This window comes from Antrostomus carolinensis, unplaced genomic scaffold (genome assembly GCF_000700745.2).
Source record: "Antrostomus carolinensis isolate BGI_N321 unplaced genomic scaffold, ASM70074v2 scaffold2982, whole genome shotgun sequence".
Taxonomy (NCBI): Eukaryota; Metazoa; Chordata; class Aves; order Caprimulgiformes; family Caprimulgidae; genus Antrostomus; species Antrostomus carolinensis.
The window spans coordinates 51754-73425 of record NW_010298766.1 but is presented as its reverse complement, the minus strand read 5'-3'; the positions used below and the strand labels follow the sequence as shown (position 1 = coordinate 73425).

The window sequence follows — 21672 nt, the reverse complement described above, 5'->3', positions numbered from 1 at the left end:
CCTTGGGTTGTGGGACTGTTGCAAAAAAACCCAAGTGCTCATATTTCTGCTTTGGGGTCTCACAATTAAGAGAAAAACTTGGCTTTGTACCTTATGAAAAAGGTGTGAAAATAAATCAGTCTGTTGCAGTACTGATTACATAGGTGAGCTCTGAAATGGGGGGGGGGGAAGACCTGTAAAATGTTCTGTGTTGCTTAGTGCTATAATGAGAGGCTTAATTTTGTGTTCAGTCGGAACATTTCCTAGGTTTAGTTTTTCAGATCATAATTCTTCAACTGCTTTGTTCAGTGACTAACATTCTTGGACTACATTGTTTCCTGAGACAGATGTAATGGAAAGGGACTAATACAATGCAAATACTCCTATGCAGACAGAAAATGAGAAGTAAGGTCAAATAAAAGCAGAGATGTCACAATGTGGGATTCTGAAGTACCAAAATAAGTAGTTTTGGTTTTGTTTATAGAGGCTGAAAAGAGGAAAACTGAGAAGTAAATTGTGGTACCTAAACAGAAAGTGGAGAGTGAAAAACTGACACTGATTATGGAGACACTTGAGTCTGAGAGTCTGCATAAATCCACTCCACAGCAAGCAGCCCACAGCACAGTCGTACTGCATTGGAAAGGATTTCCAGTTTTCCAGGGGAAGAAGCCTCTTCTCCTTGGATAAAGTTTTAAATACAATATTTTGTAGGTATTTTCAATATACTGTAATGGCCAGTGGTTTGTATATTGAAGTGTGCCATTGTCACACCTGTAATAACTGCTTCTGTTCCTGCCTTGCTGCTTACGTTAATGCCTCACCATGGAGCTCTGTCAGGCACTAAGAAAGCTTTTGCTCTCTTGAAGATGTTACTTGGTGTTTGTTTTTAGTGGTCATCTTTGCCATAACAGGTGAAGAATCATATTGTATGTTCTCAGAACGCTTGTGTAAATTAGGAAAATATCCTTATTTGCAATTCAGAGAGAAAAAGAGTGAGACGGTGTAAGAAAATAATATATTTAGGATTGTTTAGTATTAGGATTACTAAGGTGAGCTGTGGGAGAACAGGAGGTTAGAGAAGGAGAGTTGGGACATCCAGATCTCTTTAGTCCTAGGTGCCTTGTTTTATGCATAAAACAAATTGTCTCAATTTTAATAAATGTAACTCATTTGCTCTGGCTCTACATAAATATTGCACCTTAAATTGCAGCTCAGATATGCTTATTATCTACTCTTTATGCTATATTCTTCTTGCAATAGTACATCACTATGTTCAGCTGTAATACTTACAGTGTATGTGGAAGCTGATTTAGGATCGATACTTCAGAGTTGACTTGGACTCTTACTTCAGAGTTCTGCACAACTGTCCTTTCCCCTCCCTGTTAAAAGAAGTGGCTGTGGGAAGCTTTTGTTTATCTGTTTCATGCATTTTACAAGATTATTTCTTATCTTACTTCTGTACACAGTGCTTTTCAGACAAGATATTCAGAGCTGGTATCTATGCAGTTTATATCCAGCTGCTTATCACTTCCAACTTAATGGACTTATCACGTACTCTTTATCGGGGACTTATATGATAATGAAGGGAAAATTCAATTTCTGTCCTGTATTTCTGTGGCTTCTTTTTCATTTTGCATTCCTTGTGTTTTCTTTTTTTTTCCCCTAGTGTGATTGCTGAAGAAAATGGCCATGCTAACACACCTCAGAAAGGACTGTTAACTGAAGACACTAGTGTAGCTTCTGGGGTACTTGAGGCAGTATCAAAATCTACTCTTTCACCCCAAGTAGTGCAGGTTTCAGAAGAGCAGAATGCGGTGCCTACTCCGTTAAAAAAGTCAAGCAAGACAAAGCCACAAATAGATGTGAAAGCAGAGTTGGAGAAGAGACAAGGAGGAAAGCAACTGCTTAATTTGGTGGTAATAGGTAATACTGTTAAAGTACATCTTTGGCAAACATAGAGATTAAAAACTGTGTTGATCTGGAAATGATACAGAAGCAAAACTATCTTTTCTCCAGGGAAGGGCATTCTCATACTGTCTTCAGTCGCATCTACTTGACTGTTATTCTTTGGAGGGAGTACATTCAGATGTCCTTGATTAGGAAAATGAGGTTGACTTAGCTTCCTTTTGACAGTATAGTAAAATGTATAGAATCACAGAAAGTTTTGGTTTGGAAGGGACCTTTAAAGGTCATCTAATCCAACCCTCCTGCAGTGAGCGGGGACATCTTCAACTAGATCAGGTTGCTCAGACCCCCTTCCAACCTGACCTTGAATGTTTCCAGGGATGGAGCTTCTGCCACCTCTCTGTGTGTTTTTTTAGTATGAATTTGGAGGTGCTATAAGGCGGTCTTGGTAACTGTTTCAATAAACTGTCTCTGTGTATCTCTGTCTTACAGGATTCTATGAATTGCCTAAGGATTATTAGTGCATGTGATTTTCATGTTTTGGTATGTTTCTTCTTGTACTACATTTAAAATGTGTAAATTAATAAAATTGATATAATATTTATTTTCCTCCATAGGACATGTTGATGCAGGTAAAAGCACTTTAATGGGTCATCTGCTCTACCTTTTGGGAAATGTGAACAAAAGAACTATGCACAAATACGAACAGGAATCTAAGAAGGCTGGCAAAGCTTCATTTGCCTACGCATGGGTCTTGGATGAAACTGGTGAAGAAAGAGAAAGGTAGAAATATCTTTTAATGGGAATTACCTTTTTTCATGAAAGAACAGCATTTGCTAGGAAATACCAAATCTACTAATAATGCTTTGGTAGAAATATTCTAAATGTCTAAAGATATTTACTCAATATGTATTTGGAAACAATGTTCTTTCTCTAGATGAGAACATGTTATCAAAAGAAAAATTCAATATCCTTGTTTGGTTTTAAGAAATGTGAATGAGAAGTTGAGTATTTCTATGCTGTGGAGTGCAGTGTAGGACTATAATGCGGAATGCTTCTAGTAGCCGAGTTAGTTCATTTAAAGCTGCCTAACAGGTTTATTGCTGCCAAACTTCTATCAGTTTGGTTATTGTTGTATGGGAAAGTTCTAGGTTAAATTTTTCTGTGAAAAGGTCTCAGAATTATAAACTAAGCACTGAAATGTCAGCTCATCACACATGACTTCAATTACGTTGGTTATAAAAATCTATAAATTAATTAAATTAATAAATTATATTTGTATTCTTTATAGACTGCCTTTATTAACTTGAAATCCAAAATTTAAAATCAAATGTCATATTGAAAAAGTATATGAGGAAGCAATGAAGCTAATTTAAAAACAAAACAAAACTTTAAAAACTTTTAACAAGACTATATGGGAGGCTAAAGACATTATATTCTGTGTTCACAAAATTTAAAAAAAGGCATTTTCTTATGTGTTTATATTTATATAGTCATTTGTCACCCATGGTTTCATAGCATTTAGGCTCTTCTGGTTGAAAAGATAGCCTTCACAATGTAAACTGATGCTGAAGAACATGGAGTAAGGCAATTGTTGTTTTTAAAGGTGGATATACTTTTGCCGTGTCCTTGTATACAGCTGAACTTTTGCCTATGTGGGTCCTTTAATTTACGAGTGCACATATAAACCTGAGCAGGGGGCTGTGTGTTGCGGGGGGGATGCAGGTATGGGTAAGGAGGGAACAATCCCAAAGCAGTCAAACACAATTTTTAAAAGTAGCCTTACATCAGCTAAGGCTGATGATATTGTAGTGGTAGTGTTGTTGTGACCTTACGTCTAAGGCTGTAAAAGAGGAAAAGCTGATGGGGGGAAGGTCTATTTTTATTTTTATTTTTATTTTTATTTTTTTTTATCCTCATAGATGTAGCTGGGTGTAAAATGGACAAACTTTGGCAATTTCACAGATCTGTAATAGAATAATATGTTATTTTATTGATACAAACTACCTTTGATATGATGTAATTAACATGAGAAACTGGAAATAGAGACAAGTATCTGTTGCCTGCGAAGAATAAAATGTTAACAGAAAGTAAAGTTTGTGGAATAGTTGCCATGAGCCTTAGAAGTGGTATCCCTTGGTCTGTGATGGTTTTTTAGTGTCCAGCAGTTGTGCATTTAAGTACTAGACTTCCCTTCAGAAGATAAATGGTAATTCTTACGGGAGAAGTTTTCTGAATTGGTATTTCTGATTGATTCTGTTTTCTCTGAGTTTTGTATTTTTAAAGAAAAACTTTCTGGAGCCATCTGTAAATGTTTGGGGGTTTGGGGGGGTTATTTTGTTGGGTTTTTTTGTCATTGTAAGTAGCATATTTTAAGTATCTGTGCTAATGTGAGAAGTTTTGTCCTTTGAAAGTGCCTGTCTGTCTTCATCGTCTGTAAAGGGAGATGCAGATGGCTAACCCAGATACAGACATGTGCATGTTAAGTGTTTGCATTTGATCAGGTGAATCCTGTCCTGTGTACCGTGCAGAACATGTGGTTGCTACCGAGATGTGGAACTGAGTCAAAGTGCTGCAGTCCCTCCTCGATAATCAGTAGTTCTGATGTGGATCTTTGCAAATGAGTAGCTGTATTCCTATAGTCCCATACCTTCTATTTTTTTATTTCTTGGCTATGTTTCTGTTATTCTATCATGCTTTTATCTGAAGAGCTAAGTATGAAAAATAGAATCAGTAATGATTTAAATACACAGTACGATTTGCATGGATCTCACTGTGCTTGTTGGGATATCATCTATAGATTTGTGGAGTTAGTACTGTGAATTCTGAGTGTTTGTTTCTTCATGACTAGAATTAATGAAAGGCAGCTCTATAGGTCTGCTTTTCCAGCAAGTGGGTTTCTTTACATTTTTTTTGCGCAGGCTAAATCAAGTGAAACCTATGAAGTGTATAATTTTATGATTGTGTTTTTAATAGCTTGCTTTATATCTCTGAAGCTCTCAAAGCAGTTTTAATGGGGTGTTGTGTGTATGCTTTGTTTAAGGGGAGTGACAATGGATGTGGGTATGACCAAATTCGAGACAAAGACTAAAGTAATTACGCTGATGGATGCTCCAGGCCACAAAGACTTCATTCCAAATATGATCACGGGAGCTGCACAGGTAGAGATAGTCTAGAACACTTTTCCCAATAGCATTATTATTTATAACTTTTTCTTAAGTTGGTTTTCTTCTTTTAAAATCTAAGGTGGAATGGAATCATTGATGGTGGTAAGATATCTTTGAGGTTTATCATACATTATATTTTATGTTTAGAAAATTTATCTGTTTAACTGTAAAGGCAGCTGCTTTTCTTTTTTTGGGACGTTAACTTTTTGGAGTAGAGTTTTAGTAGGGGTGTAATTTTAATACCAAGTTGCAGTTTGGTAAAATCAGAGTTGAGCTTTGAAAGCTATTCAGGTGTGGCATATGTCTACTCAACAAGAAGATCTGTGAAAGTGGTCTTGTAGGTAAAGTTTTTAAGTAGTTTTGAGCTTAAAAGAAAAAAGATTTGGAGAAGTCAAACAAAAGACATTATTCTGTTTAACAATACAGGATGAGAAAACATAAAGTTTATGCAGAAAGCATCTATGTTGTCAGTAGGACATTTGCAGAGACTACATGCCACTTGCTTTAGGAACAGTAGGTAAAGTCAAAAGTATTTCCACTACCTGTTGAATTCACTATGGCACTTACCATTGTCATGTAGGCTCGTTATTTAATTTATGGAAATAATAGAGGGGGGGAAGAGTAACATGTGGTTACAAGACATAAAGTACGTGACATTTTTTCCAATGAAAGGCAATCTTTTTTAAATAGTAATATTGATTCTCCAAAGTAGAGGCGTAATCAAAGATTTTTTTTTTCCCAACCTAAGCTAATAGGTAGAAGTTTTTGCTTTGTGCATACCACTCCAGTCAGAAATGTGAGTTTTATCTTATGATCTCAGTAAGGATGACTACTGTTAGTAAGATTTTTAGAGATAGAGAACTATACTGTAGGAAGACTGGTTTGCCCCAAATTCTGTTCTAGCTCAGGAGCAGAGCCTGGGTAAGAATTCAGACCTTGCGATGCAGTGGTTAGGCTGCAGAATAGTCAGAAGTTTGCAAATTATGGTGTAGAGCTTGTACAGTTATCTAAATTTGGAGCATATGTTGTAGGAAGTTCAGGAGCTTTTAAATTAGAAATGGATCTTTAGTTTCAGAACAGTGGAGAATGTAGACTCAGCCATGCCATTTTCTTTACAACTTTAGTGTAAATCTGTTTTTTTTTTGGGAGAAAAGTAATACAGGCAGAAGTGTTAAGAGAAGACTTGCAGATCCACCAGCAATTGTACCAGTTCAGGAGAAGATGAGGCTGGTTAAATAACTTGGTATCTTTGTGTTCCCTTAGCTGTCAGGATGGCGAGTGGCTGGTCTGTTCTGAAGCCTGTTAAGGAATCACTGAAACTTTGTGAGTTTCTGTTGCCTATTAGAGTAGGCTCAGCGCTGAAGCAGTGGGTGGAAGAAAGCAAATGTGGAAATGGCTCTGATGTCTTTTTATCATGGAGAATTCTGTTAGGAGGTGAATCCCCAACTGCTGTTGTGCAAAATGCAAATCAGCCTTATCGGGGCCAGGATCTGGCCTTTGATACATATGCTTAATTCACGTAAATGCCGAGGTGAGGTTTTTATAATTGAGAAAATACAAGATGTCCTTTTTTTTGAAGGAGAAGTTTACCACAATGCACTTCTGAGCCTGAGAGCTGTGGGGAAATTAGTCCCTCATACTTTTCCCGTTCTCACACTTGCACTGTCTCTGTATGAGCTGTGGGGATTTCACATCTAGGACAAGGCAAGGGGAATTCAGAGCCAGGACAATGTGCTGTCTCTGTTCTTTCTCCTGGATCCTAAAGCATAGGCATGTAAGGAAAGGGAGATGTCACCACTATTTTTTTTTTTTCTTCTCTCTTTCCATTATTTTGGTCTGATTAGTCCTATAAAATTGTCTTATACCTGCCTCTTGACAGCAGTACCTTTATTATTCACATCTGTTGCTTGGTATGTGATGAAGGTCTAACTGGCTGTTACCTTACCAAAGCAGGAAAATAGAAGTATTAGCAGCATTTAAAGCTAAGAGCAAAATCTGTTGTTTTTCCCTGTGCTTACGTGCTGACTGTTGTGCAAGTGCTGTAGGGTGTGTGATACCTATTTGCTCTTAATGCTGTGGCAGAGAGTTTACCTAGATAATAAAATAGGCTACTTGGTCTTTTCCACCTTATGATTTTGGTATTCTCCAGTGTGTTGAGTGGACTGTGAAGCATCCACAGACAAAATGCAGTTGACCAGTTGTCTTAGTTGTATAGTGAGTTGATTTATCTGTAATTTTTGCAGCTTCTCTCTGTGAAGCTGTCTAGAGTGAGGCAGGGAGAACTGGACGTTGTGTTCATACTGTTCTGAAGCTTCTGCAGCATGGGCTGCTTTTGTTTAGTTGATGTCTATGCAACACGTCCGTAATAGGTAGTTTGAAGAGGACAGGTTCCCAAAACCAGCCTGTCTTGTGTTTAACAGAAAGTGGTAGTTTATGACATAAATGACACCATGCCATAACATGGTAACATTTCACCAAAGTGGGCATGGCACAGGTAGAACTGAGCAGTTTCAATTACATTTGAAGCACATCAAGATTCCTCCTGTGTAAAGTACATTTAGTGTGAAATATTGCAGATTGACCTATTTACCCAGATTATTTCCACCTCTTAATCGCTTTTGGTTGTATTTTCTTTTAATCTAGGCTGATGTGGCTATTTTGGTTGTGGATGCTAGCAGGGGAGAGTTTGAAGCAGGGTTTGAGACAGGTGGACAAACTCGAGAACATGGATTATTAGTACGCTCTCTGGGAGTGACACAGCTAGCTGTTGCAGTCAATAAAATGGACCAGGTATGTGCTTAATTTTTTCATTTAATTTAAAGGCTTCCATCTAGGATTATGGACCCTATGTTTAAGGATTGATATTGTGAAACTAATAATAAAGTGTTTCTTTCTTTGATTCTCAGCTCTGTCTCTTGTGTTTAGATTTTACAGTACTTTTTATTTATGGGAGTATTTTCAAAGCATGCAGAAAGATAGTTTTGGTGCTAAAATGAGTAGAGGACCCTCTTGTACTTGCGAAAATCTCACATAAGCAGTTAACCCAGTGACATCTGCAAAGGCATCTTGGTGGTCATTCAGGTCAACACCCCAAAAGCCTTATTTAAACCTGTGTGTTAAATATTACTAGTTGTGTTTTAGATTATTACTGTGTTGTATATATTCTCTCTGAATCTGAATTTTCTATAAACTTAAAAAAAAAAACCCAAGGTGCTGTTCAAGGACAGATCAAACTAAAGGGGCTTGCAAGTTAAGTGATGTGTGGTTTGTTATCGCTAATTGTTAATGTGTATGCTCTTATGTATTTTAACTATGCATCCACCTGGAAATTTCAAATTTATAAATTCATTGGGTGCTATGTGTGAAGAACACCTACTGGTAATACAGAGTTGATGACTTTCAGCTGTATATTTGAGTCATGGTTAAAATTACACAATTTTATTATCATAATCTGTTTTCGATTTTAGGTCAATTGGCAACAGGAGAGATTTCAGGAAATTACAAGTAAGCTCGGCCAATTTCTTAAACAAGCTGGCTTTAAGGTAATGTAAATTTCTGAGGTCTTTGTTGCTTTGTTCAGTCATTTGGGCAGGATGAGCTTTTCTTACAGCCAGGTTGTTTTGTGTCACTTTCCTGCTACTACTATGTGCACATAGTATAGCAGATTCCTTTTCTTACGGGTAGGGTGTACAATGAGCCCTGCATAAGGTTAGTCAGTTCTTTAATACTCTGTCATCATCTTTGCTTAGGTCTGTTGAATCTTTGGGGCCCTCACCTCATTTATAGTGTTTTGGGATTTTTCTTGGGATTCTGCTTCAGAAGAGACCAAGGATCATCTGTCTTAATGTTCAGGATTACATGAATGACAGTAGAGATTTTTATACCAGAGCAGGTGTCAGTATTGATTATGGACTCAAAAGAACACTCTCTATTTGCCATTGTTGACTGTTCTTCTCACATTTCTTTATTTCCAACTACTGTCCGTTTAGACTAGCTGTGGCCTTCCTGAAATACCTTTGCATAAACCAGCAATTCAAACTGAAATTTTGCCTGTCAGATATGGAATTGGAATTCGTTACCTGACCTCAGTTTCTAGTTGTTAATGTTGCTATCATCATGTTAAAGTATCTCCAACTCTTTGTTGGAGCACTGTGATCAGGCAAGAGGTAAACAGAAAGGAAATGGATCCACTGAGTAATCTGCCTTCTCCAGGGGAAGTACAAATGTGTCAACTGTTCTTTTATAGCTTAGATGCATGATATTGGAACAAAAATGCATCTCTTCTACTAGAGATCCTGTTGTTGATGTATGCCTGTCTTCTGTTTGTTTTCTTAATTAGGAATCAGATGTGGCTTATATCCCAACAAGTGGCCTTGGTGGTGAAAATCTGGTCACAAGGGGTCAGTCAAGTGACCTCACACAGTGGTATAAAGGAAAGTGTTTAGTAGAGCAAATTGGTGAGTGCAGTTTTCCTCATTTAAAAACTAATATATCTTAATCCTGTGTATGTCAAAACTTTTATTTTGGGGCAAATGTGAGAAAACGTTTGTGGTATGCAATATAGTTGATTTATCCCTGAGTGAGAAGTTATTGCATACAGAGATTCTAAAAGGTCTTATCAATTTATTTGCAGATTCTTTCAAGCCGCCACAGAGATCAGTGGATAAACCATTTAGGCTGTGTGTTGCTGATGTTTTTAAAGGTTGGTTGTTTTTATAATATTTTTCACCATCATTTCACCAATATTTAACACAAGTGTTGAGAAATGATGTAGAAATAAGACTTTAAGTTGGAGCTTTATGTGTATCTGTAGTCTTGAACAGGACTAATAAGTTTTCAAGCACTGTTTTTTGTGTAATTTTAGATAGTAGCACTGAAGGAGAGAAGCACACTAGAAAAGAAAGTGAGGAAGAAAATCTGCTTAATTAGCTAATTGGCTAACTTACGAGTTGATGGTTCTGTGGGAGTTTGGGAGTTTCTTTTTCCCAAACTGGTTCTTGTTGCCTAAATGAATGTTTCTCAAACTTTTTACGAGTGTGACTTTGGGCTCTTCGACCTTCCACTCCTATATTTTAAGAAAGTTTGACTTGTTTCTTTTATGTTAATTGTTGTAGCTGTAAATAATGATAAATTCCTTCACTTTTGTATAAAAATCTGGGGAGGTGAGGTGGGAGAAAATGTTGTGAGACTGCAGTAACCAACCAAGGATTTAATGAAAGGCAGCTAGCTATTCCCTAACACTACCAGAGGTATGGACAGCAAGTAACTATAACCAGTTTTTATTCTGGAGAAAACAGACTACCTTGAGCCCTTTAGGCTTTAATGGTAAACTTGTTTTTTTTTTTTTTTTCCTGTTAAATGCATTTACATTTACAGGTAATTTATAAAAAATATGCTTGTAACACTAGTACTATTTAAAGTGTGCTGTAGGTCCCTTGAGAAATGTTGCAAACTAAATGACAGCGTGGTATGAAATATTGTAAATATGTGTAATCAAATATTATTATTGAAATTCATATTTTAAAATAAAAATTACTTTATATATAGGGGGTGTATATGAGAAGTACAAATAAACCAGATCAAAATATCAATTGCAATTGGAAAAATCAGTTTTTTGTAATTTTTCATGTGGGTCTTTGAGAAAACACTAGATGCTGTACATGCCCTGGATTACCTGAGTTAAGGTACTGAAGCCATAACATTAAATATTTAAAACCTTGCATGAGAATTCATGCTGGTGTGATGCCACTAGTTTTGTCATCTAGGCCGTCACTGTATTTTTTTTAAATTTTGTGACCTGTAGGAGAGTGTGTTAGGATTATTGATAGAGATCTTTCAACTTTTTTGTTGCAATAATAATTTTTGTGTTGAGCTAAGTTTCACAAAATGAGCAATTTTTACTAAATCAGTTCTGTGGAAAAGTCTGATTTTTTGCTAAAGCATGCAAAAAATAATGGCTTTGGAAGGGACTCAATTTACATATACAGGATTTATCACTAAATGTGGCCTTTTAGGTGTTTTCTAGGCTATTTTTTTTCTTACCTTGTGATCTCAAAACTTAATTAACTTGGATGCCACCAGAGGAAGTAGCTGCAGGTATGACTACATGAAGCAACAGTTGTTAGCTCTATTCCAGTGCCTGTGCAAACTCAGGAGAGCTGTCCGTAGAAGTGTGTAAAGAGTGAGAGTGCTGAGTGTACTCTTACATAGTTTGGAAAACCCCTTTCTTTATTAAGGTTACCCACACATATGATTCATCTACCTCAGCCTCATTTTGGATCTTGTCCTCCATAGCCCTCCTGATATTCTCTCCAGGCAAACTGTCTCCTGATCCAAGAGGTCCCTTTAAATTCCTTCACCTCTGCATCAGTCCCCACTGATATTATACTGCTATCCCCATATTATAATGATATCCCCATATTATAATGCTGCTGTCTAGGGTAAGACTTGACCTGACTTTAGAAAAGCCTTGTCCAGCAGCCAAATCCCGAGGACAGAGAACGTGTCCTGGCAGAACCCAGGTACCATGATACACAGAAGTCAGGCCATTTTTTGTGCCCTGATTCTGTCCCACTGCTATCAGCTTTGTACTTGCATTGATTTCATGTGGAGCTGAAGGAACTTAACGCTTTGAAGAAGCAATCAGCATGGGAGAGGGTGAAGCTTCAAACACCAAGCTGGTTTACCAAGCTGAAACTGGTGATGATGTGAAAAAAAGAGAAATGGTTCTTGATCGTGCTTGGGAGTGGTTTGGAACATGGAACCAGTTCATGTTTCTGGTTGCCTGCAAGTGCTTGCAGAGCCGGCTTCAGGTTCTTTTGTGTACCATATCAATTTTGGTGGTATTTGGGGGTGACTTGGGGATTCTTTTGTAGCAGGTATCTGCTTCTCCAGCTTTCTGTTCTTTGACAACTGATGTCATCTGTTAATTGACTACATTCATCTCATTTGCTGGAATGAATAGAGGAAATTAGCTTGCAGGCATACTGGTAATGTTTTCCCAGCTAAATAGGTGGAAGCATTCATCAATAATGGTGATGAACACAAGTTGGTTGTATGTGACCTCAAGATTTGAGATCAACTTGCTCTTTTGAATTCTGCTTTAAATTAAGCTTTTAGTCTAATGTGACAAAATACTAAGATGCTTGCTTATCACTGAATTCTGTTGTTCAGCAAAAGGTGTATTTGTTGTTTGTATGGATACAGAAAATGCCTTTGTGGAATCAGTTCGGAGGATTCTTTTTAAACACACCTGCAAACACCTGCTGAGGAGATGAGGCATTCTTAAGGTGTATGTGTGTAAATGTGCACACGTAGCACATCTATTGAAAATAACTGACATATCATTCAAATAATGAGCAGAGTATTAGGACACTGAAGAAGAAAAGCTTTGCTGATCTTTTATTCAGAAATACTTAAGTCATCCACAATTATAATAGCTCCTCATATTTAATAGGACTGAATCGATCTTTGACTTTCCAGGACTAAAACTAGTTTGCAGGCAGAGCATACAGGATTCTGACTCAGTTAATCAGCAAGTGGCATAGGATTTTGCATCTGTATGGATGAGAATTTTTGAGATGTCTGTGGTATGGTTTGTTTTTTTTTTATCTGTAATTGTAATGAGAAAATGCCAAATTAAATAAAATTGCTAGAAATTAATCTAATATTGAAAAACTAAAAAATATTTCTTCATGCACCTACATTTGTTTAAAGAAGGATATTTCTCCCTTAGTTCTGAAAAACATAAGATCTAGAGGTTTTGAATTTAATGTTTCATTTTCATTATGATGCACAGCTGGCTAACTTGCAAGTACTGAACACTCTACTGGGAAAAAAAACCCTCATCTTCATTATATTAAAAACTTATCTATGCATTGCTGAAGGGCTAACTTGTGATGGGAAATTGACCTTATGAAGTTTTTTTAAATTATTACTGTATTTATTACAGATCAAGGATCGGGATTTTGTGTGACTGGTAAAATAGAAGCAGGCTATATTCAAGTTGGAGAACGACTTCTGGCAATGCCTCCCAATGAAACTTGCACTGCAAAAGGTACAGTCTTCAGAAGCATGTTTACTTTCAGGTCAATACCGGGCTAGAAGCAGTTACTGAAATGGTAACAGACTGTCAAACTGATACTAACTGTCAAACATAAAATGTGAAAGCATAAAACGAATTTCTTTAGATGTGACTGTGTCTGTATAAATATGTCTATGAAGAGTATGTGAAATCTTGCATGTTTGTTTTTTTTTTTTTTACTTTTTTACCATATCAGATATTCCAAATGTTACAGCCTCATGACTTTTGACATTGCTTAATGAAGAACCTGCAAAAACATCTGAGTTCCAGCAATGTCTATAAAATATGCAGTACAGGAATCATTAATATGCAGCTTTGCTGTGGAGTGTTACTGCTGTTAGGAAGTGTGAGGATGTTGAGCTACCTTTAGAAATTAATCTTATGAATTAGATGTAAAAAAGCTTGAGAATTAAGTCTCTACTGTTTATGTTCATGAGATTTGTCACTGATCCTTTCATAATATACAAACTTTCAGAGTATAATTGTCCTGAGCAGCTACAAAAGAGAAGAAAATTGGATCTAAATCTCAACACATTTGATCTCTGAAAAGAGGAATAGCTAAGTCAAGACATTAAATGTTTAGCTGTTTCCTGATTAAGCTTACTGTCTGTACTGCAGAATTCTTGTTTCCTACGCAAAGAGAAAGATAAAATGAGGATTTTCCTACATTGACCACTTAATAGAAAATTAAACCCACAAAATAAATGAATAGGTTTCTTTAACTATTTAACGTGAATTCAGCAATGTGCTGGTTTGACTGTCCTGTTCTGTTCCAAAACCATCTTGTTCAGTGCTAATTTGGGAAGCTCTTCAGTGTGCCCGTTTATATGGTTGTATTCACAGTGTTCACAAGAACAGGAATGTTACAGTAACATGGATGAATATGGGTATCAGACCAATGTAGTCACTTCTCTGTTTGGGGAGTGGAAGAAGTAGCATGGGAAAAGATGTATTTTGTCTGAGTATCCCAACGGTACAATTCTATGATTTTTCTTTTATACTGCCTCTCATATGGCTGAAATGCAGGTGAAGGTTGGGGGTATTAGTTCATTAAGCATGTTTTATTTATAGTTAATGTAAAGAAGAGAGAATTTAATTTATCATACAATAATTACCAAAGGTAGTGTGCGTATTAGGATTCCAGTTTTTCATTTCAAGAGGCTGAGTTTTACTTACTCTGTGAGAATGACACGTATATGTGAAATAATTATCAACACTGCTTAAAAAATGGCACTTAACATGCTTGTAGATGAATGATGCTTTCTGGCATGTTTTTGACAAGTGTTTTTTGGGAACAGATTTGCGAATCAATAAATACAATCTGTAGCAAAATAGACCTAGATCCTATAAATGTATGCAGTATTTATAAAAAGTGGAATTTTTTTCTTTCCTACCAGAAACCTGAGAATGTTAAGTCAGGAGCAATTACTTTTGTCCTCACCCACCAGCCAGGTTATCTTTTAAAGTGATTAAAATACATAAAAATCGGAATAAAATTACTTTAAAAATTGCTTTCTAATAGATGCAATGTGGTGAACGAAAGGCATCAGTTACGCTTTTTTATGAAAGAGTCAGCAAACCCGCTTAAGGTAAATGAAAGTTGACATAGTACCATTAAAGTATATGAAAGATGCGGTCTAGGGCGTGCGTGTGCCTCAAAGGATGGGTGGGGCAGATATGGAGATATTTGTACTACGGCATTTTCAGGACTGCGTCATCTGCGCTGTGTGACTAGTGCCAGGTCCCCTCCTCTGGCTTAATAAAGCCATGTTATTGTGCAGGGTGGGGTGAAAGAATAGTGAGTCCTCACCAAGAGGGGGAAAAAAAAAGCTTCCTCAGTCTTCTTAGTTAAAAAGCTTTTACTCTCAACCCATTCATACTGAAAATTGATGAGTAATGGTTGATGAAGCACAAATGGCCCAAACAGAACTGTTTGTTTGTAGCTCAGAACCTAGGTACTTCACTGTGAGGTTCTGTTCTTACTCATTTCCAGGAATCACACTGCATGATGAACCAGTTGATTGGGCTGCAGCAGGAGATCACGTTAGTCTCACTTTGACCGGCATGGATATCATCAAAATCAAGTGAGCAAAACTGGGTTTCAGTCTAAGTAACGGTTTGTTTTTAAAGAAAAGCTTTATAACTATTACACTTACTAACAATCAGTGGTTTACTTGAAGAATGATGTGGCTACCAGGATATTTAAAACCAAAGTGATGCATATCACCTGGCTTGCATGTACAAACGTTGGAAACATCTGCTACATGTACAACGGCAACCTCAAAAGAATACTGTTAGTTTTCATACTTTGCCCTAGTGCTGACACTCATAACCTTCAAAACCTTTTTCCTTAAGGCTTGTCCTTGGACACTTTAATTGCTGAATTAAGTAATTTCTTATTGCTAAATAAAACAAGATTTTTGAAAAGGTTATCGAATCATAAATCATTCTAACAAAACACATCCAAACAAATGCCATTGCATACCAATAAGCAAATCGGGACAAGTGAGATTGATAGAAAATCTTTATTCAACAAATTTAGCCACTTGTCACTTCTGTTCTGGTAAATGTTTTGCTGACCCTTTTTTTTTGAGTCTGATACATTCAGTGAGACACAGCAAATCTCTGTCTTGAAGTGTATAGGTTTCATGCTGTGCATTGGCCTCAAGCTTTTAGATAAGTGTCAGTTGTTGTTCAGGCTAGAGAATTGGATCCACAATTTGTTCAGCCTTCAGCAGACTTTCAAGCTATCATTTGAAAAATTCCTTGCATTGATAGTTTTGCAAATTTATGCTCTGCTTTTAAGGAAAAAGTACAGGCTTTTCTGTGTTGCCATTTCATAATGGGGTGTGATTCTCTGTGGTGAATGGAGGAGGGGAAATGTCTTGTTCTGCTTGTTGAATGAAGGCTTGAGTCAATTCGTTACCTTGATGTTATTCATCTTTTGGAGATATGTTAGATTTGTCAAGAAAATGTACGAAGTTTTAAGTCCTCTTGGTATTGGTGACATATGATTACATCTGATGTATACATTTAATCATGCTGTTTGTTCTCTTCAGTCACGTTTTTCTGGGTGGGATTGATTTTCCTTTCATCTTAAGTGGCTAAAACTAGCCAGTGTGAAAAAGCTGTGTCTAGTCTACCTTACTGACTTGTAACGAGCAGTAGCTTTCTTGTGACTCCATCTAGAGTTTTTTGGAAATGAGTGCTGCTGAGAGCTTATTAAGTTTTGAGAGTTCTGATCATGATGCTCCTTTGTCCGCAAAATAGTTGAGTTTCAGGCAGCAGCACTGCAATTTTGGGCACCCTGCATTATTTTATGCTATTGATCTGGAACAATTAATCTCTGAGTGAAAGTCGAATTCTTCAAAGTACATACGCACAGGAAACTGACATTTTTAGAAACTGATTAGCAATGGACGTAATTGTTCACTGAACTAGACAGACCTTTTCATGCATGCCCGTAAAATACCGTAGACATTGTCTAGGATTTTGTTACAGGCTTTAATAATGTTCTTGATTCCCCCTGCCCCCGGGTTTTGTTAAAGTGTTATTGTCTTTGCTTGTCTTAAATATTTATCTTTCTCCAGTGCAGTGATTAACTTTTGTATGTCAAGCTATATATCAGTTTCTCTTGTTCTCCTCTCTTGTAGTGTTGGCTGTGTATTTTGTGATCCCAAGGAACCCATTAAAGTCTGCACTCGTTTCAGAGCTCGGGTTCTCATCTTCAATATTGAAGTTCCAATCACTAAAGGATTTCCTGTAAGTCTCAGTGAAAGTTCCCGTGTTCACTGCAAGGTGCTCAGGGTTTTTTCTCTCCATGTTCAACCCTCCCAAATATGAGAGGCATTTAGCATCTAGAACTGGTTCCGTCTCTCCAGAGGAGACGGATTCTTCTGTAATTTGAAGAGGATGTAAGGGGCTACTGTGGCTGCTTATGCATATTCTTACTGGCTTTTAATACATAGTTGAGCCATTTCACTGTGCATGATTTCCACCACAGTCAGGCTAGGTTGTCCTTTAGTAAGCTCACACCTTGTAGGAGTATAATTATGCACGTAGCTGTAAGATACCTTTAAAAAGAAATAAAATATCAGTTCATGCTACAGAACTGCACTGAAGTGGCAAAAGCAAATCACTTAAGAATGAAAAATGTATTAATCCATCATAAATATATGACCTTTGTGTCGTATCTGTAGAGATCACAAAGTTTAGGAACTAGGAACAGTTACTGAATGTGAGGCAGAGACTGTTGTGAGAGACGTTTATAAGTATTTGTTTAAAAAATGAGTCTTAAAAGAAATTGATGTTTTCATGTAATAACACCTAGGTGTTCTGATTATTGTAGAATGTTTAATGACTGGAAAACAAATGTTTTTAGGTGCTCTTACACTATCAAACAGTAAGTGAACCTGCTACTATTAGAAGATTGTTGAGTGTCCTGCACAAAAGTACTGGTGAAGTGACAAAGAAAAAACCTAAGTAAGTGTTTTGAATAGTTAATAATTACTCTAAGAAATGAGCTGAATTTTGATTAATATATAGTATATCAAGCAGGATCTATTATAAAATATAATATTACACATTATATGTGTTTATAAGAATATACTTTCAATGTTTTAGTTGGTTTCATGTTTAGATTTCAGAGTGCTTTACCAAGTGAAAACCCGTCTGTCCACTTGATAAATGCTGAGCACCGGAGAAGTAAAATGACTTGCGTAAGGTCACTTGCAGAATTGGGAGTGAATCCTAGATCACCAGCCCTGCATCTAAAGGATTATTTTAATTTATTTATTTTCATTGTCTCTTTTCTTCCTGTAATAGCATGGGATCCTTGGTATAATTCTGGTGGTGGGTTGCTGTTTAAAATAAACTTGACTAGACAGTGTGTCAGAGAAAAAGAGATTTAGGTAGTCTTCCCATACAAGTTAAACTGTGGGAATATCCCTCTAGTTATTTACAGCTGTGTTTGGGTAGAAGTGGTATTTGATACATACAACATTATCAGAATAATCCTTTTACAGAAATTGCATGGCTGAAACTTGCTGAAAGGTAATAGAAAGAAAAATCATGACTTCTACAGAGCAGTGAATTGGCTCTTTACTTGTTAGGTTTGAAACAAGATTTGATTTCTACTAGACATGAAAAAACAGGTATTAATGAGATAATTAACTTCAACACAATTTGCTAAATTCTGTGGTGGATGCCCTTCTCTAGAAGTTTTTAAAGAAAACTCTGATTCCTTTTTAAAAATATATGCTCCAGCGAAATGAGTTTTCAGTCTGGTGGTTTGGCTTATACTTGTCAAGTCAAGCTTGATCATTATACTTCTGTCTTTTTATTTTTTCTGTTTATTCACTGTTCTCTCTTTCAGTTATGCATACATGTGTTTTCTGCTTATTTGCCCACAGGTGCTTGACTAAAGGGCAGAACGCTTTAATAGAACTACAAACTCAAAGACCTATCGCTCTAGAGCTGTATAAAGATTTTAAAGAGCTTGGGAGGTTTATGTTACGCTACAGTGGTTCCACTATTGCTGCAGGAGTTGTCACAGAGGTATGGCATTTTTGTAATAGACTTTCTATACTATAAAGGAACAGTGTTAACTTTCACATAGCATTTAGTTTTTATGGTTAAGAACTATTTTACACACTTTGACCTAAAAAGTGAATTTTTTCTGCTGAAAAGAGACAGTACTTTAGCAAGGTGTGAGGAAAACTTGCCACAGTTCTGTTCAGTTTATTAGGAGCAAAAATTACTCTATTTAGAATTTTTGAATATTGTGCGTTTTTCCCTCTCTCTCAAGTTAAAAAATAACCCTTCACTTTTTTAACATACATCAGTTTTTCTGAAATCTAATTGCCTGTATAAATATACCAGAAGTAGGTCATTAATAAGAGTTGGCAATTTTTACTGTAGGTAATTTGCTTCCCAGATCTTTTTCTGTTAGCATTAAAGACAAATGTGCATTTGATTCTTACTGATGCCTTATAGACATTTTCTGATCCTGTGTAAGGGAGAGAAAGCAAAGGCTGTAGGGCTAAATATAAATGTTTTGCCTTCTATTATGAGCATAAAATAGGATTGTTCCTCCATCTGTCACTTTAAAAATCTTGCTGTGAGTTTTGGATTAGAATTTAAGGTCTAATTGTAGGCCTGAGGGAGAGCAATTTAGTCACATTAACCATGTTCTGGTACTGAGTCAAAGCCTGGAACTAGAGCTTGAGAATTTCTGGCTTCTCCCTGTGTGCATAGGAATTATGTGCTAGATCTGTTGGAGGCTCTGGGCTTTAGGGAGCTTTAATGCTTTTAACAATCTGTCTGGTGTTAAATCGGATCCAGAATTAGGGCTTTATTCTTGCACCCATTTTTTGTTAAATTTAACTTGAAGTGAATGGGGTACTATTTAGATCTATGATGCCCAGTGTTTGTAGAATTGCAGAATAAATAACTCTTTGATTGTTATTTAGGAGTTACTGTTTTAGTGCTTTTGATATTGTTCCAGAGAATTTCAGAGCAAATGGAATTATTTTTTCCACAGATAACTATATGGTGTTGAAAAAACCTGTGGTCGTTTTACATGTAGTACTTCAGTTTTCACCATAGGTTTTTTTTTTTCCATTTGCTTATATTTTTAGATCAAAGAGTGACAGTGGTGCCAGAACTTCACCGTCCAACCAAAATGCAATCAGATATCCAAACTTCTGTTTAAGAATCCAGTTACTTCAGTTGAAGGAACAAGTGCAATTAATTGGTGAGAAGATGATGATGATGACAAAAATTAAATGGTGTGAGATGTCTGGTAGCCCTTCATCAGTCTCTCCCACTGCAGAAGATGATGCCAACTGACAAGGAACTGCTAATGTTGCACTTCTCAATCTGAAGAATCATATGTTTCTCCATGTGGAATTTAACCCTTAGGGAGCTTGATGGAAAAACCTTAGAAAGTTGAGTTAGAGGAAAAGATGATGAATCATCGTGAAACAAACTCCTTACTTCCAGACATAAATTGTTTACATATTTTCTCTGATTAGCTTTTTTGCTGCACATTAATTCAGTAAAGTAAGTTTATTGGTCTAATATATTTTTAGGTTTGAGTTGAATGCATATTCAGGGAAAAAAAAAGAACTTGGGTTTCAAGAGAATGGCATGTAGTATTATCCTGGGATTGTTTTCCCTGTCCCAAAATTTATTTAAAAAAAGAAGTTTTCTTTTGCTGTGTAGTGGAAGCTGTGCCAACACTGGCTAATTTTATTTTTTAAACTGTAAGGATAATAAAATAACGTCGTCTGAGCATAACTTCGTCTCCTTCATCTTTTGTTATTTAAACACTTCTAAATTATGTTAAATCATTCTTTACTTTCCATAACTCAAAAGTTTCAGAGTAAACTATGAGTTAAAATGAGAAACAGCGCTGCGATTTGTCTTTCTGTGGAAATAATTTCAGTTTTTCTCACGTGAGTCAGTGCAGCTACTGTGCATACCCATCTCTCTCATCCAACCTTAGTGCTTTTCTGAACAAAAACTGTCAGTTTAATCTTGGAATGTATGCTAAAGCTAAACTGTTGTTCTTATTCAAGTCTGTAACTCCTTCCTCCTTTTCAGTAATAGGGTAGGTGAAACCTCCCAACTGAAGAGAGGGTCCTTCTGACACCTCCAGCATCAGCTCAGGACAGACATACTTTACTACAACTTTAAAGATTATTTTTTTTTTTTTCCCAATAAGAGATATGAGAGGACCTCAGGTATTTCAGGACCTGTATGCGAATGCAGGATGGAGACAGCTCTACTTTGACCATAGTTAGTAGTGTGGGAGAGGAACTGAAGTACTGATTCCAGAGCATCAGTCACTGGGGCAGTAAAGCTCTGCCCTGTGTAATGAAGAACACAAAAAGCCAATGATCGTTATTTAGTTCGTACTCATGTACGATCCATACCTACTCTTCCCATGAGATTTTTTTTTTTTTGGTGGGTAACTTTTTTTTACACTTACTTGCTTTAGCCACAATTCAGCAGATAACTGCACTTAACCACATAGCTAAATTGTACTGTTGACTGCGTGCACATTTTTAGAAGTATTAGCAATGCTTTATGTGGAAATGACTTTTGTAAAATCTTATTAATCTGAAATATCTGAAAACTGTTACTGCCAAAACTGAAGCTCGATGGTTATCACTATTTGGTATATCTTCTTATAGTCCAGAAATGGCATTTAAATACTTAACCAGTTTCAACATGCCAGCTGTGAAGGTTTCAGTGCACTTGTTGGATTCCATAGATTTGTACTGCCAAGCTCCTACGTTGAACCGGTTCCAATAGAATTTACCTTCAAACTTTGAAAATTATTAGGTTGCTTCTAAGTGTGTCTTCAGTTTTAAGACTTCAGTAAACTCCTTGCTGTTTGTGGACAAGGAGGTGTGATACAGGATGAACTTCTGGTAACCCTTCTGACACATGCTTGCATTAAATTTTGAGACTTGGTATTCTCTGACGGCAGAAAAGCTACTGCATGCTTTCCCGGTTTGTAGCTTGGGAGAG

The 21672-nt window shown here is 36.6% G+C and overlaps 1 protein-coding gene across 1 annotated transcript; it reads left to right on the top strand.

Moving 5' to 3' along the window:
* Nucleotides 1-1645: 1645 nt before the first annotated feature.
* Nucleotides 1646-20430, top strand: HBS1L (HBS1 like translational GTPase; the record flags this gene model as incomplete). The annotated part of the gene is made up of 13 exons (XM_010162537.1): nucleotides 1646-1902; nucleotides 2502-2667; nucleotides 4928-5045; nucleotides 7695-7841; nucleotides 8519-8593; nucleotides 9391-9508; nucleotides 9685-9753; nucleotides 13003-13107; nucleotides 15128-15218; nucleotides 16788-16896; nucleotides 17516-17616; nucleotides 18546-18690; nucleotides 19773-20430. Coding segments are annotated over 13 exons (1513 nt in total), but the record flags the coding sequence as incomplete, so codon positions are not given.
* Between the last annotated feature and the right edge of the window lie 1242 nt (nucleotides 20431-21672).